This window comes from Sphaerodactylus townsendi, linkage group LG01 (genome assembly GCF_021028975.2).
Source record: "Sphaerodactylus townsendi isolate TG3544 linkage group LG01, MPM_Stown_v2.3, whole genome shotgun sequence".
NCBI classification, from domain to species: domain Eukaryota; kingdom Metazoa; phylum Chordata; class Lepidosauria; order Squamata; family Sphaerodactylidae; genus Sphaerodactylus; species Sphaerodactylus townsendi.
In genome coordinates, this window is record NC_059425.1 from 151285815 (window position 1) to 151300828 (window position 15014).

Genomic DNA, 15014 nt, shown 5'->3' on the forward strand with positions numbered 1-15014 from the left:
GGGATAGGAAGTTATGAAGTAAGCAGCCAATCCAAGTGGTGTATTTGGCATGAAAAAAAATCTTCGTTTGTAATAATCCTTGTTAATAAATGCACAGTTCTCACATGGGAGCCACTGCTACTTGCGGTGATATGCCTTTTTCCTTTAAAAATCAACATTCATCCAGATAATTCTGTGTCCCTATTGATCAATATAGCACCTAAGAAAACGATATGGCCTTTTCTGCATGCACAACTTTCCACAGATTTTCCCAGTGGCCAAACTTTGTTCTCTGTGAAATCATTCTGCACATCTCCATGCCCCCAATCATTTCCCCTCCCCCCTTGTTTCTTCAATTGCATTTATTACATGAGCTACTGTTAAAAAATTTTCGGTGGGGCAGAGAAATAAAGATCATTTCAACATGGGACTGTTGTACCTGCAAGGCCACCTCTTGCTATACATCTGTAACAAACTGAGTCCATACAAAAGTATCTTCATGAAAGCAGAAAGATCTTTAATATATGACTAGATGAAACATGGTCCTTGAGAGAACTAAACTCCCAAAGTACAGTAAGACATGAAGAGAACTTTTGGGTCCGCCTTTTTAAGATACTTTAGATTGTGTTGTTTTCCAGATACCATTAGGAACTACAATTCCCTCATCAGTTTCGTCAGCACTGGCCAATTGGGCCATGCTAGGGGCGGCTGGATGTGGGGAATTGTAAGTTCCTGAACATCTGGAGAGCTTGGCTAGGTTCCCTACCCCTGCTTTTAGATAATTTCCTCACAATACTGGCCAAGGCTACAGTGACTCCAGTCTTGGGGAACAGCGCCAAGCAAGAGATAACACAAACTGCAACAGTAAAAACAGGTGTCAGCAAGAAACCGTCAAATTCTTTACAACATCCCCCATAGATCTGGCCCTCAAATGGTTCAGCTGTCCTTTACCAGGGCCAGGGGCATCTTGACACTGGCCCCAGCCTAGTGGAACATCTGCCAAATGAGATCAGGGTACTGCAAGATCTGTTACTATTTCTCAGGGCCTTTAAGTAAGAGCTGTTGTGGACAACCGTGGACAACCGTGGTTCTGATCTTGCCAGCTATCCCTTTCCCTTTTCCCTCTTCTCCTTCCTTTTTTCCATCTCTGGTATTGCTGATTAGAATGTCAGCATGAGAGGTGGTTCTGTGTATCTGTCCCTTGAATTTTATGGGGTACCAGGGTTTCATTGGAACTGGGTTTCATGGATTTTATTGGATGTTTTAATTAATTGCTGTAAGCCAGCCTCAGCCTTTGGAGGAGGGCAACCTAACAATCAATCAGTCAGTCAGTCAATCAGTCAATGAGATAAATGTTCACATGCTCACTGGACGTTGACTCAGAAATGTATTTAAAAACCTATTGTGATAAAAGGTCTCGGGGAAACAACTGAAGAAAAACAAAGGGAAGTTTTTTTTCTGAAAACAAACAGAAAGAAAAAAATGTGCAAAATAAAAAAAATGTTGCATTTACCGACAAGATCTGTTGTTAACAACTCATGTGGAAAAGGCCCGTGTCTCCATCCGTGCTCCCAGATTGCCTCATACAACCCGTATACTCTTTTAACCTCTGAATGAACATTTTAAAACAGCTTTGTTTATGATGGTCAAAATATAATAAAAAAATCTCCATTTATATGAGTTTTCAGCATGAATTTTTATCTGTTTCAATAACACTGGCAGCTTTTTCCATGATTCCAAAATTGCAGAACATCTTCAATTGTTTCTCTTAAGGACTCACTGAACTCAATTGTGGCGCACACCATCTGTAAAAAGATTACAGAAAGTAAAAGTTAAAGGATAAGTAACACTAGGAATGTTTAGGATTTGTGTCCTGAAATGCTTCTTATTTATCTATTTAAGATTCAGAAACAGCTGTGCTTTTTTCCTATTAAGGGTAATACAGGATATAACAGTTGCCATTCTGTCTTTTTGTTAATGAAAATGTACAATTTCACAGAAGAAAAAAGTATTTAATTTTAGTACAAAAAGAGCATATGTGCAACAAGTAAAGAATTGTCAAAGACTTTCACAGCAGGAATCGACTAGCTATTGTAAGTTTTCCAGTCCATGTGGCTGTGGTCTGATAGTTTTTGCTCCTAATGTTTCACCCACATCTATGGCTGGCAACTTCATGGGCATGTCATGGTGAGATGTATTTCTCTCCATGGCCCATAGAGAAGTATAAATAAAATTTCTATTCTATTCCCCATATTTCCCTTCTCCAATCTTTTTTTTTATCTCAAAAGAATCCTAGGATACTGAAAATTATGTAACGATATTCTTGCAAAGAGTGTAGTGACAGACTTTACAATTTAGGTACATGCCCCCATATTTTAGATGTGACTGTTCTCAGTTATTTGTGGACTTCCTCCAATGTCACATGACCTTAATTCATTCTAGAACAAGGCTTAGATTGTCTGTGCAGGGTGTTTTATAGTGCAATCTTAAGCAGAGGTACACCTTTCTAAGTAACCCTACTTAGGGTTGCATTGAATGAAGAGAATGAAAAGACTATTATTTTGAAGCCAAGACCTCATGAAAGTAGGTGTAGTAATAGGAACCCCAATATTTCTTTCATCTGAATAGTAAATAAAGAGGATCGTAAGGATGAGATACTAAAGCACTACATAGAAGTTGAGAGCTTTAAAAATGTAATCTTTCAATTATCCTAGCTGACCTACAATTTAAATTGAAGTTGGAGAACAATATTCTTCTAGCACAATGGAAGATGGAATTATTTTTACCTGAGTTATGAATAATTTCACTCTTACAATAAGGTTAAGTACTGGAATAATTATGAATGTTAAGACTAGAGACAAGCCTTTCTAAGGAAATGTCTTTATCAGCACGAACACAGCGTGATTGTATTTTTTTAAAAAAAAATATTATAATATAACTTTATCCTCAACTGCTCATTAAATAACTTTTATATGTTGCATAAACTTGCATTCAAAAGTATTTTTTAAATTAGAAATGAAAGCTGGAGTTCAGAGTTCAACATTTAACAGATATGAAATGATATTTAGAACAAGCTAGCCAATTGCAACCTTATTAAAATAACTACCATAAAAACTTTTAACAACATTTTACAGTCATTATTCTTATGATTTTATTGTTTGTTTTAGTTCTCTCTAGTACATATCTGGAGAGGTGGCATATGAATTTTCTAAATAAATAATAAAATATCATCGGGTTTCACTTTATATCATATCACTCTGCTTAGCTATGAACCAATGAAATGCACCATCTTCAGTTGAGAGGTATGGTAGGACACAATCCATTGATTCCAATGCTTAATTATCCCATAAAAATCCATGGTCATCAACATTCTAATTTCAAGAAAATCATGCCCATACTGTTCAAGAATTCACTGTTTTTGTCTTCTTTGATACTTTGACTTTTCAGTTAGTGATAGGGAACATTTTCAGAATTGGTGATAGGGAAAAATTGCTTGCATGTTAATAGGGCAAGTGACCCAAACATGCATGTAATATCTGGTGTGGCATACATAAATGTAGCACTCATTCTCCAGGTGATTGTTACATAGTTGTGTGTTAATGTAATACCAGTCATGATTGTTTTTGTTGAGTATTCACCGCAGACTTGTTGGGAAACAATGACACTACCCTTATGTGCATGGACTTTGACCCATACAAGTATACACCTTTGCAGAAAACAGCCTATCATGTGAAGCAATTTTAAACTACTTCTTATTGGTAAGCCACAGTTGCAGTTAGGGATGCTTGAATGTCTGCCAGTTCTGCTCACTTTTTGTTCACGAGTGATGATCAGGCAGCCTATTAATCTACAGGCTGTTTGTAACCACCCAGTATATGTCTTTTTCCAGGAACAGGCTACTTGCAGCAATCAGAAGCTGCCTCCCAGTTGATGGATCAGGAGAAATTTGCTGTCTTTCCAACAAAGTTGTGGGAGGGGTTTTTTTGCAGGTGGGGGGAGAGAAGGAATTGGGGCCTCACTCACAGTTGGTCAGATGGAAGTTGGGATTTTCTGATACCTCATTCTGGAAAATTGGTTGCCTTCCAGCCTTGCTGAGATGCAGCATATTTGGAAAAAGATGCCATTAGAAACCCCAGTGCAGAGATAACAAGAAAGCCAGCTTTCTCCTTTTCCTTTAGCAACAGGGAGCCCAGGAACTTCTGTTCCCACCAAACTTGAAAGGAAGTTCTTTCTGCTCTCCCAATGTGCAGCTTCCCAAATTTTTTCAGGGGAAGGTGTCAGAACCCAGCTGCCAGCTGATCCTCAGAAGGCATGAGTCAGGATCTAACAAGTAGCTGCAAGTGTAGAGTCTGATAGCTGTTTGAGATCCTTGAGACAATCCAAATATATTTCTGATATGCACACATTCCGATCATGAGTGCAGAACAGGTTATGTTCATCTACTGACAATGGCATATCCGGGGGGGGGCGGAAGGAGGGAGTATACGACCCAGATGTCATTTGTCTGGGTCATTTGGCACCCTGCCGCTCCCTTCACCCCATGCCCAGCCCCAGTCGGGGACTTGGAGCCCTTACTTTGCTACTGCAGCACTTCTACTTGGCTGATATGAGGCTAACAAGGAGCCAGGCTGCAACCCTCCCAGGAAAAACTTCTCTCTTGCCTGCCCACCAGAGGCATTCCTCCCATTGGACAAAGTGGGCAGATGCCCAGAGCGCCACCTTGTGGTGGGCGCCAGAAATGCAAGTTCGTTTCTGAGTTTTTTCTATTTTCAGTGTTTTTCTGTTTATGGCCTGCAGTGGGTGCAGATTTAAGGCTAGCTGCACCAACATTTCAGAGATGTTTCGGGAAGCTCTCCTGATGATACCACCCAGGTTTGGTGAAGTTTGGTTCAGGGGGTCAAAAGTTATGGACCCCCCAAAAGGGTGCCCCCATCTCCCATTATTTCCAATGGGAGCTAATGTAGATGGGGCTACCCTTTTGAGGATCCATAACTTTGGATCCCCTGAAGCAAACTTCACCATACCTGGTTGGTATCATCATTAGGGTCTCATGAAGATACTCTGAAATTTTGGTGCTGCTATCTTAATAATTGCACCCCTGACAGCAGGCACCCCCTAAATTTCCCCAGATTCTCCTTTTAAATCCACTCCTTCCTGCCAATGCTTGTTTTCTTTCTTTCTTTCTTTCTTTCTTTCTTTCTTTCTTTCTTTCTTTCTTTCTTTCTTTCTTTCTTTCTTTCTTTCTTTCTTTCTTTCTTTCTTTCTTTCTTTCTTTCTTTCTTTCTTTCTTTCTTTCTCTCTCTCTCTCTCTCTCTCTCTCTCTCTCTCTCTCTCTCTCTCTCTCTCTCAATGCCTAATAAAGGTTGGTTGTTGTTGTTGTTGTTGTTGTAGATTTCACAGCTGCCAGATCTTTAGCTGGTTGTTGGCCTTCATTACAATTTGAGCCTCACCCAGAGGCCTAGGAAGTTGTAATGTATTGGCGTAGTATTCATGCGGATCCCAACAGGGCTGCCTTTTGAATTTGACAGATGTTAATTTTGTCAATTCGAAGATGTTTCAAGTGCTGCTGTAGTGTTTTCGGGATGGCACCCAGTGGGCCGATTACCACTGGGATGACCTCAGCTGGTTTGTGCCATAGACGCTGAAGCTCGATTTTCAAATCGCGGTATCTAGTGACCTTCTAGTGTTCTTTTTCAATGACCCTGCTGTCACCGGGGATTGCTATGTCGATGATGGTCACTTTCATGTCCTCGATCACAGTGATGTCTGGTGTATTGTGTTTCCACACACAGTGATACTGATAGATTATACCTTCCCCGGAGAGCTGGAGGCAGGGGCTTACTGCAAGTACAGCAAACAGTGGAAGAGGAGAAGAATGCACTGGCCGATTATGTGAAGGAAAGTCAAGAACAGGCATTGATTGAAGTGAAGAACAGACATTTGCTGCAAACCCAGAAAGCCAAACAAGAATACAGAAAAAATGTGATTAAAATGAGGACTGAAAGCTGGCACAACAAAGCACTGCACGGCCAATTTCTGGAGAAAATCAAAGACAAGGTGGATAACGAAAAGACCTGGCTGTGGTTAACAACTGGAACTCTGAAAAAGGAAACTGAATCCTTGATTTTAGCCACCCAAAAGCAAGCCATTAGAACAAATTCGATCAAGGCCAAAATCAAAAAACCCTCAGATGATAATGATGATGATGATGATGATGATGATGATGATGATGATGATGATGATGATGATGATGATGATGATGATGATGATGATTACTATTACTATTAAATCCACCCCCTTCTGCATGGATTTAAAGGGAGAATCTGAGGTCCCCAGTTCAAACATTGAAAGTGATGCTGTTTCAGGGTGGAGGAGAATCCTCCCCAAAATAGCATCACTTTCAATGTTGTTTAAACTGGGGACCCCAGATTCTTCCTTTAAGGTGGATTTAAAAGGAGAATCTGGGCTCCCTAGTTTAACTATCCCCATATAAACTGGAAAAATGCATGTTCAGGTCATAGTAAGGAGAGAGCATTCCTGGATATGCTAAATGACTGTGGCTTAGAGCAGATGGTTGTGGAACCAACCAGGGGAGAGGTGATCCTAGATCTAATTCTATGTGGGACCCAGGACCTGGTGCAGGAAGTCAGTGTTGTTGAGCCGATAGGGAACAGCGACCACAATGCTGTCAGATTCAGTATCTCAGCATGCGAACAAGTGGCAACTACTAATGTAGTTACATTCGCCTTCAGAAAGGGAAATTTCTCAAAGATGAGGGGGATAGTGCGCAGGAAGCTGAAAGGGAAAATCAAGAGAGTCAAAACTGTCCAGGATGCTTGGAGGTTATTTAAAAACACAGTAATAAAGCGCAGCTGGAATGTGTTCCACAGGTTAGAAAAGGCAGCACCCAGTCCAAAAGAAAGCCACCGTGGTTAACAAGAGAGGTTGAGGAAATTATCAGAAAAAAGAAAATGTCTTTTAGAAAATGGAAGTCCAGTTTGACTGATGAAGAATATGAGAGGGAACACAAATGGTGGCAAAAGAGAAGCAAGTTAGCTGTAAGGGAGGCAAAAAAGGATTATGAGGAACGCATGGCTGCGAACATCAAGACCAGCAACAAACAGTTCTTCAAGTACATCAAAAGCAGGAAGCCAGCAAGGGAAGCGGTAGGCCCGTTAGATGACAAAGGAACAAAGGGTGTGCTAAAAGACGGCAGGGAGATTGCAGAGAAGCTGAATGAATTCTTTGCATCTGTCTTCACCCGAGAGGAGGTGAGGAACATTCCTGCACCTGAACCAAGCTTCTTAGGAGGCGAATCCGAGGAACTAGTGAAGATAGTGGTAGACAAGGAAGAAGTTCTGGCAGCCATTGATAAACTAAATGTTACCAAATCCGCTGGCCCAGATTGCATTCACCCAAGAGTTCTTAAAGAGCTCAAGCATGAAATTGCTGATCTCACTTTAATATGCAACTTATCCCTGAAATCAGGCTCCATCCCTGAAGACTGGAAGATGGCCAATGTCACACCAATCTTTAAGAAAGGATCTAGGGGGGACCCTGGAAATTACAGGCCAGCCAGTTTGACATCTGTTCCTGGTAAATTAGTAGAATCTATAATTAAAGATAAAATTATAAAACATGTAGAAAAGCAAGACCTGCTGAGAAAGAGTCAGCATGGCTTTTGCAGAGGCAAATCCTGTCTTACAAACTTACTAGAGTTCTCTGAGGGTGTAAACAGGCATGTGGACAGGGGTGAACCGGTGGACATTGTCTACTTGGATTTCCAAAAGGCTTTTGACAAAGTTCCTCACCAGAGACTGTTGAGAAAACTCAGCAATGAAGGAATAAGAGGGGAAGTCCTCCTATGGATTAAAAACTGGTTGAGAAACAGGAAACAAAGAGTGGGTGTAAATGGGAAGTTCTCACAATGGAGAGATGTCGGGAGTGGTGTCCCCCAAGGATCCGTTTTGGGACCAGTGCTCTTTAACCTATTCATAAATGACCTGGAAGTAGGGGTGGGTAGCGTGGTGGCCAAGTTTGCAGATGATACCAAATTATGTAGGGGGTTGAGAACCGCAAAGGATTGCGAAGAGCTCCAAGCGGACCTTGATAAATTAGGTGAGTGGGCTCAGAATTGGCAAATGCAGTTCAATGTAGCAAAATGTAAAGTGTGTACATAGGGGCAAAAAATCCAAACTTCACATACACGCTACAGGGGTCAGTGCTATCAGTCACAGACCAGGAAAGGGATTTAGGCGTCTTAGTTGATAGTTCCATGGGAATGTCAACTCAATGCATGGCAGCTGTAAAAAAGGCAAACTCTATGCTGGGGATCATTAGGAAAGGAATTGATAATAAAACTGCAAAAATTGTCATGCCCTTATATAAAGCAGTGGTGCAACCGCACTTGGAGTACTGTGTCCAGTTCTGGTCACCGCATCTCAAAAAGGATATTGAGGAGATAGAAAAAGTGCAGAGAAGGGCAACAAGGATGATTGAGGGACTGGAGCACCTTCGCTATGAGGAGAGGCTGCAGTGTTTGGGACTCTTTAGTTTGGAGAGGAGGCGGCTGAGGGGGGGATATGATTGAAGTCTACAAAATTATGCATGGGGTAGAAAATGTTGACAGAGAGAAATTTTTCTCTCTTTCTCACAATACTAGAACCAGGGGGCATACATTGAAAATGCTGGGGGGAAGAATTAGAACTAATAAAAGGAAACACTTCTTCACGCAACGTGTGATTGGTGTTTGGAATATGCTGCCACAGGAGATGGTGATGGCCACTAACCTGGATAACTTTAAAAGGGCCTTGGACAGATTTATGGAGGAGAAGTCGATTTATGGCTACCAATCTTGATCCTCCTTGATCTGAGATTGCAAATGCCTTAACAGACCAGGTGATCGGGAGCAACAGCCGCAGAAGGCCATTGCGTTCACATCCTACATGTGAGCTCCCAAAGGCACCTGGTGGGCCACTGCGAGTAGCAGAGAGCTGGACTAGATGGACTTTGGTCTGATCCAGCTGGCTTGTTCTTATGTTCTTATGTTCTTAACCACTGTTGAAAATGATGCTGTTTGTGGGTAGTTTCCAGCATCATTTGTTTAAACTAGGGAGCCCAGATTCTCCTTTTAAATCCACCTTAAAGGGAGAATCTGGGGTCCCCTGTTTAAAAAACATTGAAAATGATGCTGTTTCCCCAAATTGGGGGGGGGGGGAGACTGGATACAACATCATAAAATGTTTTCATAGCAGTAATAAAACATTTTGAAAGCATTTTGAAAATGTTTTCCAAAAATTATTTCTGCTGTGTGACATGGCCCATTGCTGTATTCAGATTTGTGAGTTGGGGCATGTTCTATAATGTGATAGTGACTTTGAAACGACCTGGTGGAAAAAAATCATTGTTTGGTCACGGTGGGGGAGGGTGGCCGCCCATGGGGGGGCATCAAACTCAGGTTTTGCCGAGGGCTCCAGTTTGCCTAGATATGCTACTGCTGCTCACTGAATTCCCCCATCCCCACTCTCAACAAAAGGGTGGTGGCAGGGCCCCAGTGGAGCTCCACACGGCTTGCCGAGGGGGAGCCCAGAGCTGGTGGTGGGCCTGCTGGGGAAGGCTTCTCTCCTGCCTGCCTGCCCATCCTGCTCCTTGCTGACTGCCGCATCAGCCAAGTGGGATTGCTACAATGGTGGAGTAAGTAATTGGTGGGGGGGGCAGGAGAGTTTGGAAGGGGGGTGGGATAGTTCAGCTGGGGGTCTGGTTGTGGGTGGCACTTGGGACAAGCCCCAGGTGTCATTTTGTACAGTTATGCCATTGACTACTGAACAGTTTTGCTGAAAAATTTGCAACACTCTCTAGTTAGAGTTTCACGTTAAAAGTTATTTCTGAAACTTTTATATATTGTTTAATAGAAGAAGTTCTTGTTAGGAGTTGGAGAATTGAGTACTTTTGTTTTTCTCCATTAAGCTTTTGAGTCTCGCTCTTACCTTTATTATTTTGCAACAGTAATTTTGGCTTCAACAGGTCATATTCAGTGGTGTTAGCATATTGATTCTTTTCCCAATAGAAACTCTAATGAGGTGCTGCATTCTATTAACTGTGTTAGATAGCCAGAGTTGTTTTATTGAGTAGTTATTTTATATTTTACTATTATGTAGTGTTGTTTAGCTTAGTAAATGCTACCAATGGGACCAACACTGCAGAAAAATATTGATTACTAAAATACCAAGACAGAGCATTATGCATTCAGTTTCTTATACATTGTGAATAGAGGTATAATCAGGAAATCCTAATAATCCAGTGCAAAAAGTATCCAGAAAATAGTACAGTTATACTTCTTGAAATGTAAGATAAAAAGTCGGTCTTGTGACAGAAACCAATAGGTCCACATAGAGAAATTTAATGAATTACAAAATGGAATGTTGGCCTGAAGTTTACAATGGACTGTTAAGGGGAAATTGTGATACTGGGAACTTAAAGCTGAAAACTTCAGAGGGGTATAGGATTTCCTCTTTCTTACACTTAAGCAATCTTTGGATCAGAGGAAGGGGTTCTAGTAGCTGCCACAATGTAATTGTATTCAATAGTTTATCTGTTCATACTTGTTCTGACTAATAATGGATTGGATAGGTTTTGCAAAAATCTTTTGTGTCAGAAGTGACAGGTCCCTTTCAGCGACTTGCAACTAATTATTGTAAAATGGCTACAGAACTGTTCCAATGATCTCTGATCATTAAGATCATGGATCAGTACAACAAGCGCAATCTATATTCTAATGGATTCATTTGTCTTTAGTAACATCAGCACATATGGATACAAAAAGTTAATACATAACTTTGTGATGTCATCATCCTCCCTGATTTTCTGGAATCACTCAAGGGAGAATGAAGCAAAGGTCCTTTCTGTGCAACACAAATAGATGTTTTAAAAAGAGCCACTTTGGGTTTTTTTTCCCACACAGTGCAAGAGAAATAAAGTGTTGCCAGCCAAAACACTTATTTTCCCCATCCCCCCCCCCGCCATCGCTCAATCTCTTATTTTAATTTTCACTGCAGCTTGCGCCCGCCATTTTCTTCCAGCTTCAGGAGTCTCCATACAGCCACCACCATTTGCTGAAGGTTTCCCACAGAGGATTCCTCTAATAGCAACTCATCTGCTTGCTATTTCCCTGTTAAAAGTTCATGAATAAAGTTAATTTTCCCTGGAGATCCCAACTGTGATTTTTTATTGTTTTAATTTTTTGATTTGGGGGAGGTGCCTTCGTAGCTACACCATCTGAGAATCACAACCACTCGGAGGGCCCGCTGCTTCTTAAAGGGAGGTAGACCAGGCCTCTGAGTAGCTGCCATTCTCATAGCATGTGATCGTAGCTACAAAGACATTTCCCTCCCCCCCAAAAGAAAAAAATGACATGTGCACAGGATCCCCTATGAAAACTAACTTTATTCATGAACTTTTAACAGGGGAATTATCAGAGGATGAGCTTCCCCAATGCATGGAACTTGTCACATGAACACATGAAGTTGAATGTATTGTCGAAGGCTTTCACAGCCGGATTCAACTGGTTCTGGTGGGTTTTCCGGGCTGTGTGGTCGTGGTCTGGTGGATCTTGTTCTTAACGTTTCACCTGCATCTGTGGCTGGCATCTTCAGAGGTGTATCACAGAGAAAAAGCATTACCGACTGATGAAAAAGCATTACCTACAGACCATATTCAAACCCACCAGGAAAATACAGCAAATGCTACCCTCAGCAAAGGACAAGAGAGACCCCCACACTTCTGCAGGAATATATTGCATACCCTGTAGCTGTGGAAAGGTCTGCATAGGAACCACAAAACGCAGCATTCAGACCCATATTAAGGAACACGACACTGTCGGCTTAACCATCCTGAAAAATCTGCAGTTGCAGAACATGTGTTAAACAAAACTGGACATAATATTTTACTTGAGAACACTAAAATTCTGGACAATTCAGCAGCTTACTATGTTAGACTGCACAGGGAGGCCATTGAAATTCACAAACACCAGGACAACTTCAATAAGAAAGAAGAGATGTTAAAAATTAACAAAGCCTGGCTCCCAGTACTTAAAAAAAGGACTAATAACCCCACCTGCAATACAATGCACTCAACCACACCTTTGCATAGCAAGTTCCACCCAAACACTTTATGATTGGTTCTCCACCCTGGGACATGGACAATATACCACACTAAACTTTCCGTTCCCACTTAGGCTGTTTCCGCACGGGCGGAACACAGCGTCCCAGGGACACTAAAAACAACATCCCTGGGGAAGGGTTTACACGGCTGCCGCCACATCGCAGGGTCGGCGGCCTCACAACCCCTGAGAGGCGCGAAGCTGCTGTTTCCAAGCGAGGTATTTCAGAAAAAGTGGCTTCCAAACACTGCCGTGCGAACAGCAGTGGCTGGAAGGCGTCATCCCCCCCTTTCCCGAACTCCTACCTTGTCTCCTGGCTTCCGGCTTCCGGACATTTCGGAAAAAGTGGCTTCCAAACGCTGCCGTGCGAACAGCAGTGGCTGGAAGGCGTCATCCCCCCCTTTCCCGAACTCCTACCTTGTCTCCTGGCTTCCGGCTTCCGGACATGCCCCCCCTGGCCTGCGACTCCAGGGCCGCTGCTCCAGGCTGCAGGGGCATGTCCCCTGGCTTCTGCGACAAGCTGGAAGCCAGGAGACAAGGTAGGCGTTCGGCAAAGGCACAGCCTGTGCGAAGGCTGCACCACTGCCTGCCACCCTCCCGGGACCATCCATGCGAACGGTCCCGGGGGGGTGTGCGTCACCATTGTTTATGCCGACGCACCCCCGCACCGTTGCGGTGCTGAAAGGACCTCAGACACAGTGTGAAACAGACTTTTCTCTGTGATACACTTCTGAAGATGCCAGCCACAGATGCTGGCAAAACATTAGGAACAAAATCCACCAGACCACAGCCACACAGCCCGGAAAAACCACCAGAACCACATGAAGTTGACTTACACTGAGTAAGACCATTAGTTTATCAATGACAGACTTTCTACTCAGACTGGGAATAGCTTTCCGGTGTCTCATGTTGAGATCTTCCATATCACCTACTACCTGATAATTTTAACAAGAAATGCCAGGAATTGAAATTAGGATCTTCTGCAGATGTTCTACCACTGAGCCACAGCCCTTCCCCGTCTGACCTGATGTGTTTAAGATGACTCCCCTACAATGCAATCTTCAGCAAGTCAGAATTCTATGCTGGTGTCCTTAAAGGGGCTTGCTTCCAGGAAAGTGTTTTAATCAAATGTTACACAAGCTGCCAGGATAAAATCTTGAAAGCTACTGTTTAGCTTGGGTGCTATAATTAACCAATGCCTTTAGTGTCTTCTCGCATCTCATTATTTTTATGTATCCTGTGTATTCTGTAGGCTTTCTGGATTTCAACTGCCATCGCCTATAGTGAGCAGTGGTTCTATTCTAACACTCAGCTTCACTACTGACTTTGCTGTAAGTGCCCAAGGATTCAAGGCTATATACGAAGGTAGGATTCTGTATCATTTTTAATGCTATTAAGATCCCTTTAAAAATGTATGGAGAAAATATTGTGAATGGTTGTAACGATCATTCTTATCTCCCTATAAATAAAATATAGATGTAAAATTAAATGTATTTAATGACATTCTTTTCCTTCTTTCATCTTCTGCCTAAAAATGTTATGTTTTAGTAATCTTTACATTTTAATGCATTGTAATAGTATGTTCAAATTTTGAATGCAAATGGCTGGATTGTTTTAGTGTTTTTGAGTTTTTCTTTATACAACTTAATCATTAGCTTTGTCGCCTTGTTTTGATTTGTTGCACATGTTGTTTTCTAAATACTGGAGATTTGAGTAGAATGGATATTCTTTCAGATGTTTGTGGCTTCAGTATGTTGTTTAGCATATGTTTGGTGGTAAACACCTACCATCAGGGAAGAACATGCTTCTCATCAGCAATATCTGAAGACTTAATCTACATCTCTTAAATTGCTTGAACTACAGCATAACCCTTGAAATTATTGAAATTATGACAGTACATGTGGAGTAAAAGTTGTGATTGTTCATAATTTACCTAACAAAGAAAATTATACTGGAAAAGGTGTTCACCCTGGCCCTTGGCTTGCTGCTGTTGCTGTGACTTCCTAGAGCCTTTTTTCTGGATTCTGGCTTGAGCCCCAGGTTCTCAGCTTGTTCTTGTAGGCAGCCCATCTGTGGGCTGGCCCAATTGGCCAAGAGTGGTGTAAATTTACTATAATACCCTACCAATCCCAGAAATTGCTTAGCTGTTTCTTGGTGAAGGGCACTGTCTCAGGGAGGTCACCTTAACTGGCAGTGGTTGGAGGCAGTCTTGGCCAGAAAGGTACCTGAGATGTCCTTTCTTGAGTCTGCCTTTCACCCCTACCTTGTCCAAGACCTGGAACACCTTCTCCAGATGCTGCAGTTGAGAGGCCCAATCTGGGCTAAATATTAAGATGTTTATGTAGGGAGCAGTGAAGCCCTGGCATTGGGCTAGAACCATATCCTTCAGTGTCTGGAAGGTTGCTCTGGTGATGTGTGACCTAGATGGCATCACTTTGAATTGGTATAGGCCTTGGAGAGTGGCAGAGGCCATAGTTTCTTTGTCAGTGAGTCTCATCAGAATTTGCCAGTACCTTTCATAAGATCCAAGACTGACAGGAATCAGGCTGCTTTCAGTTGAATCAACAGGTCTGCAGGGGGCATTGGTAAACATTGAACTACACAATAGTGTTCACTAGCCAGATCTCCCTTAGGACCACCTCTTTGGTCTGGTTTTGTGGGAAGTATGGATGAGCAGCCAGTTCCTGAGTCAGGCTGCTCCGGTGTCTTCTGTTTGGCCAGGCAGCTGCTGACTCCCAACATAGTACAAGTATTACCTCCTGCCCTGGCATCATTGGCAGTGAGGGGCCTGCCTCTGCAAGGATCATAGAGTCTACTAGCTGAAGCTACTCTCCCATCCTGCCATTTGGGAACTGGTTCTGTTGATGGTAAGTGATAG

At 42.3% G+C, this 15014-nt stretch overlaps 1 protein-coding gene across 1 annotated transcript in view; it reads left to right on the forward strand.

Moving 5' to 3' along the window:
* CSMD1 (CUB and Sushi multiple domains 1) overlaps window positions 1-15014 on the forward strand; it is a 1361167-nt gene that overhangs the window by 432246 nt on the left and 913907 nt on the right. Inside the window, exon 3 of the mRNA XM_048497567.1 lies at window positions 13389-13501. Within this exon, the coding sequence (XP_048353524.1) occupies window positions 13389-13501 (113 nt within the window). The remainder of the gene's footprint in view (window positions 1-13388; window positions 13502-15014) is intronic.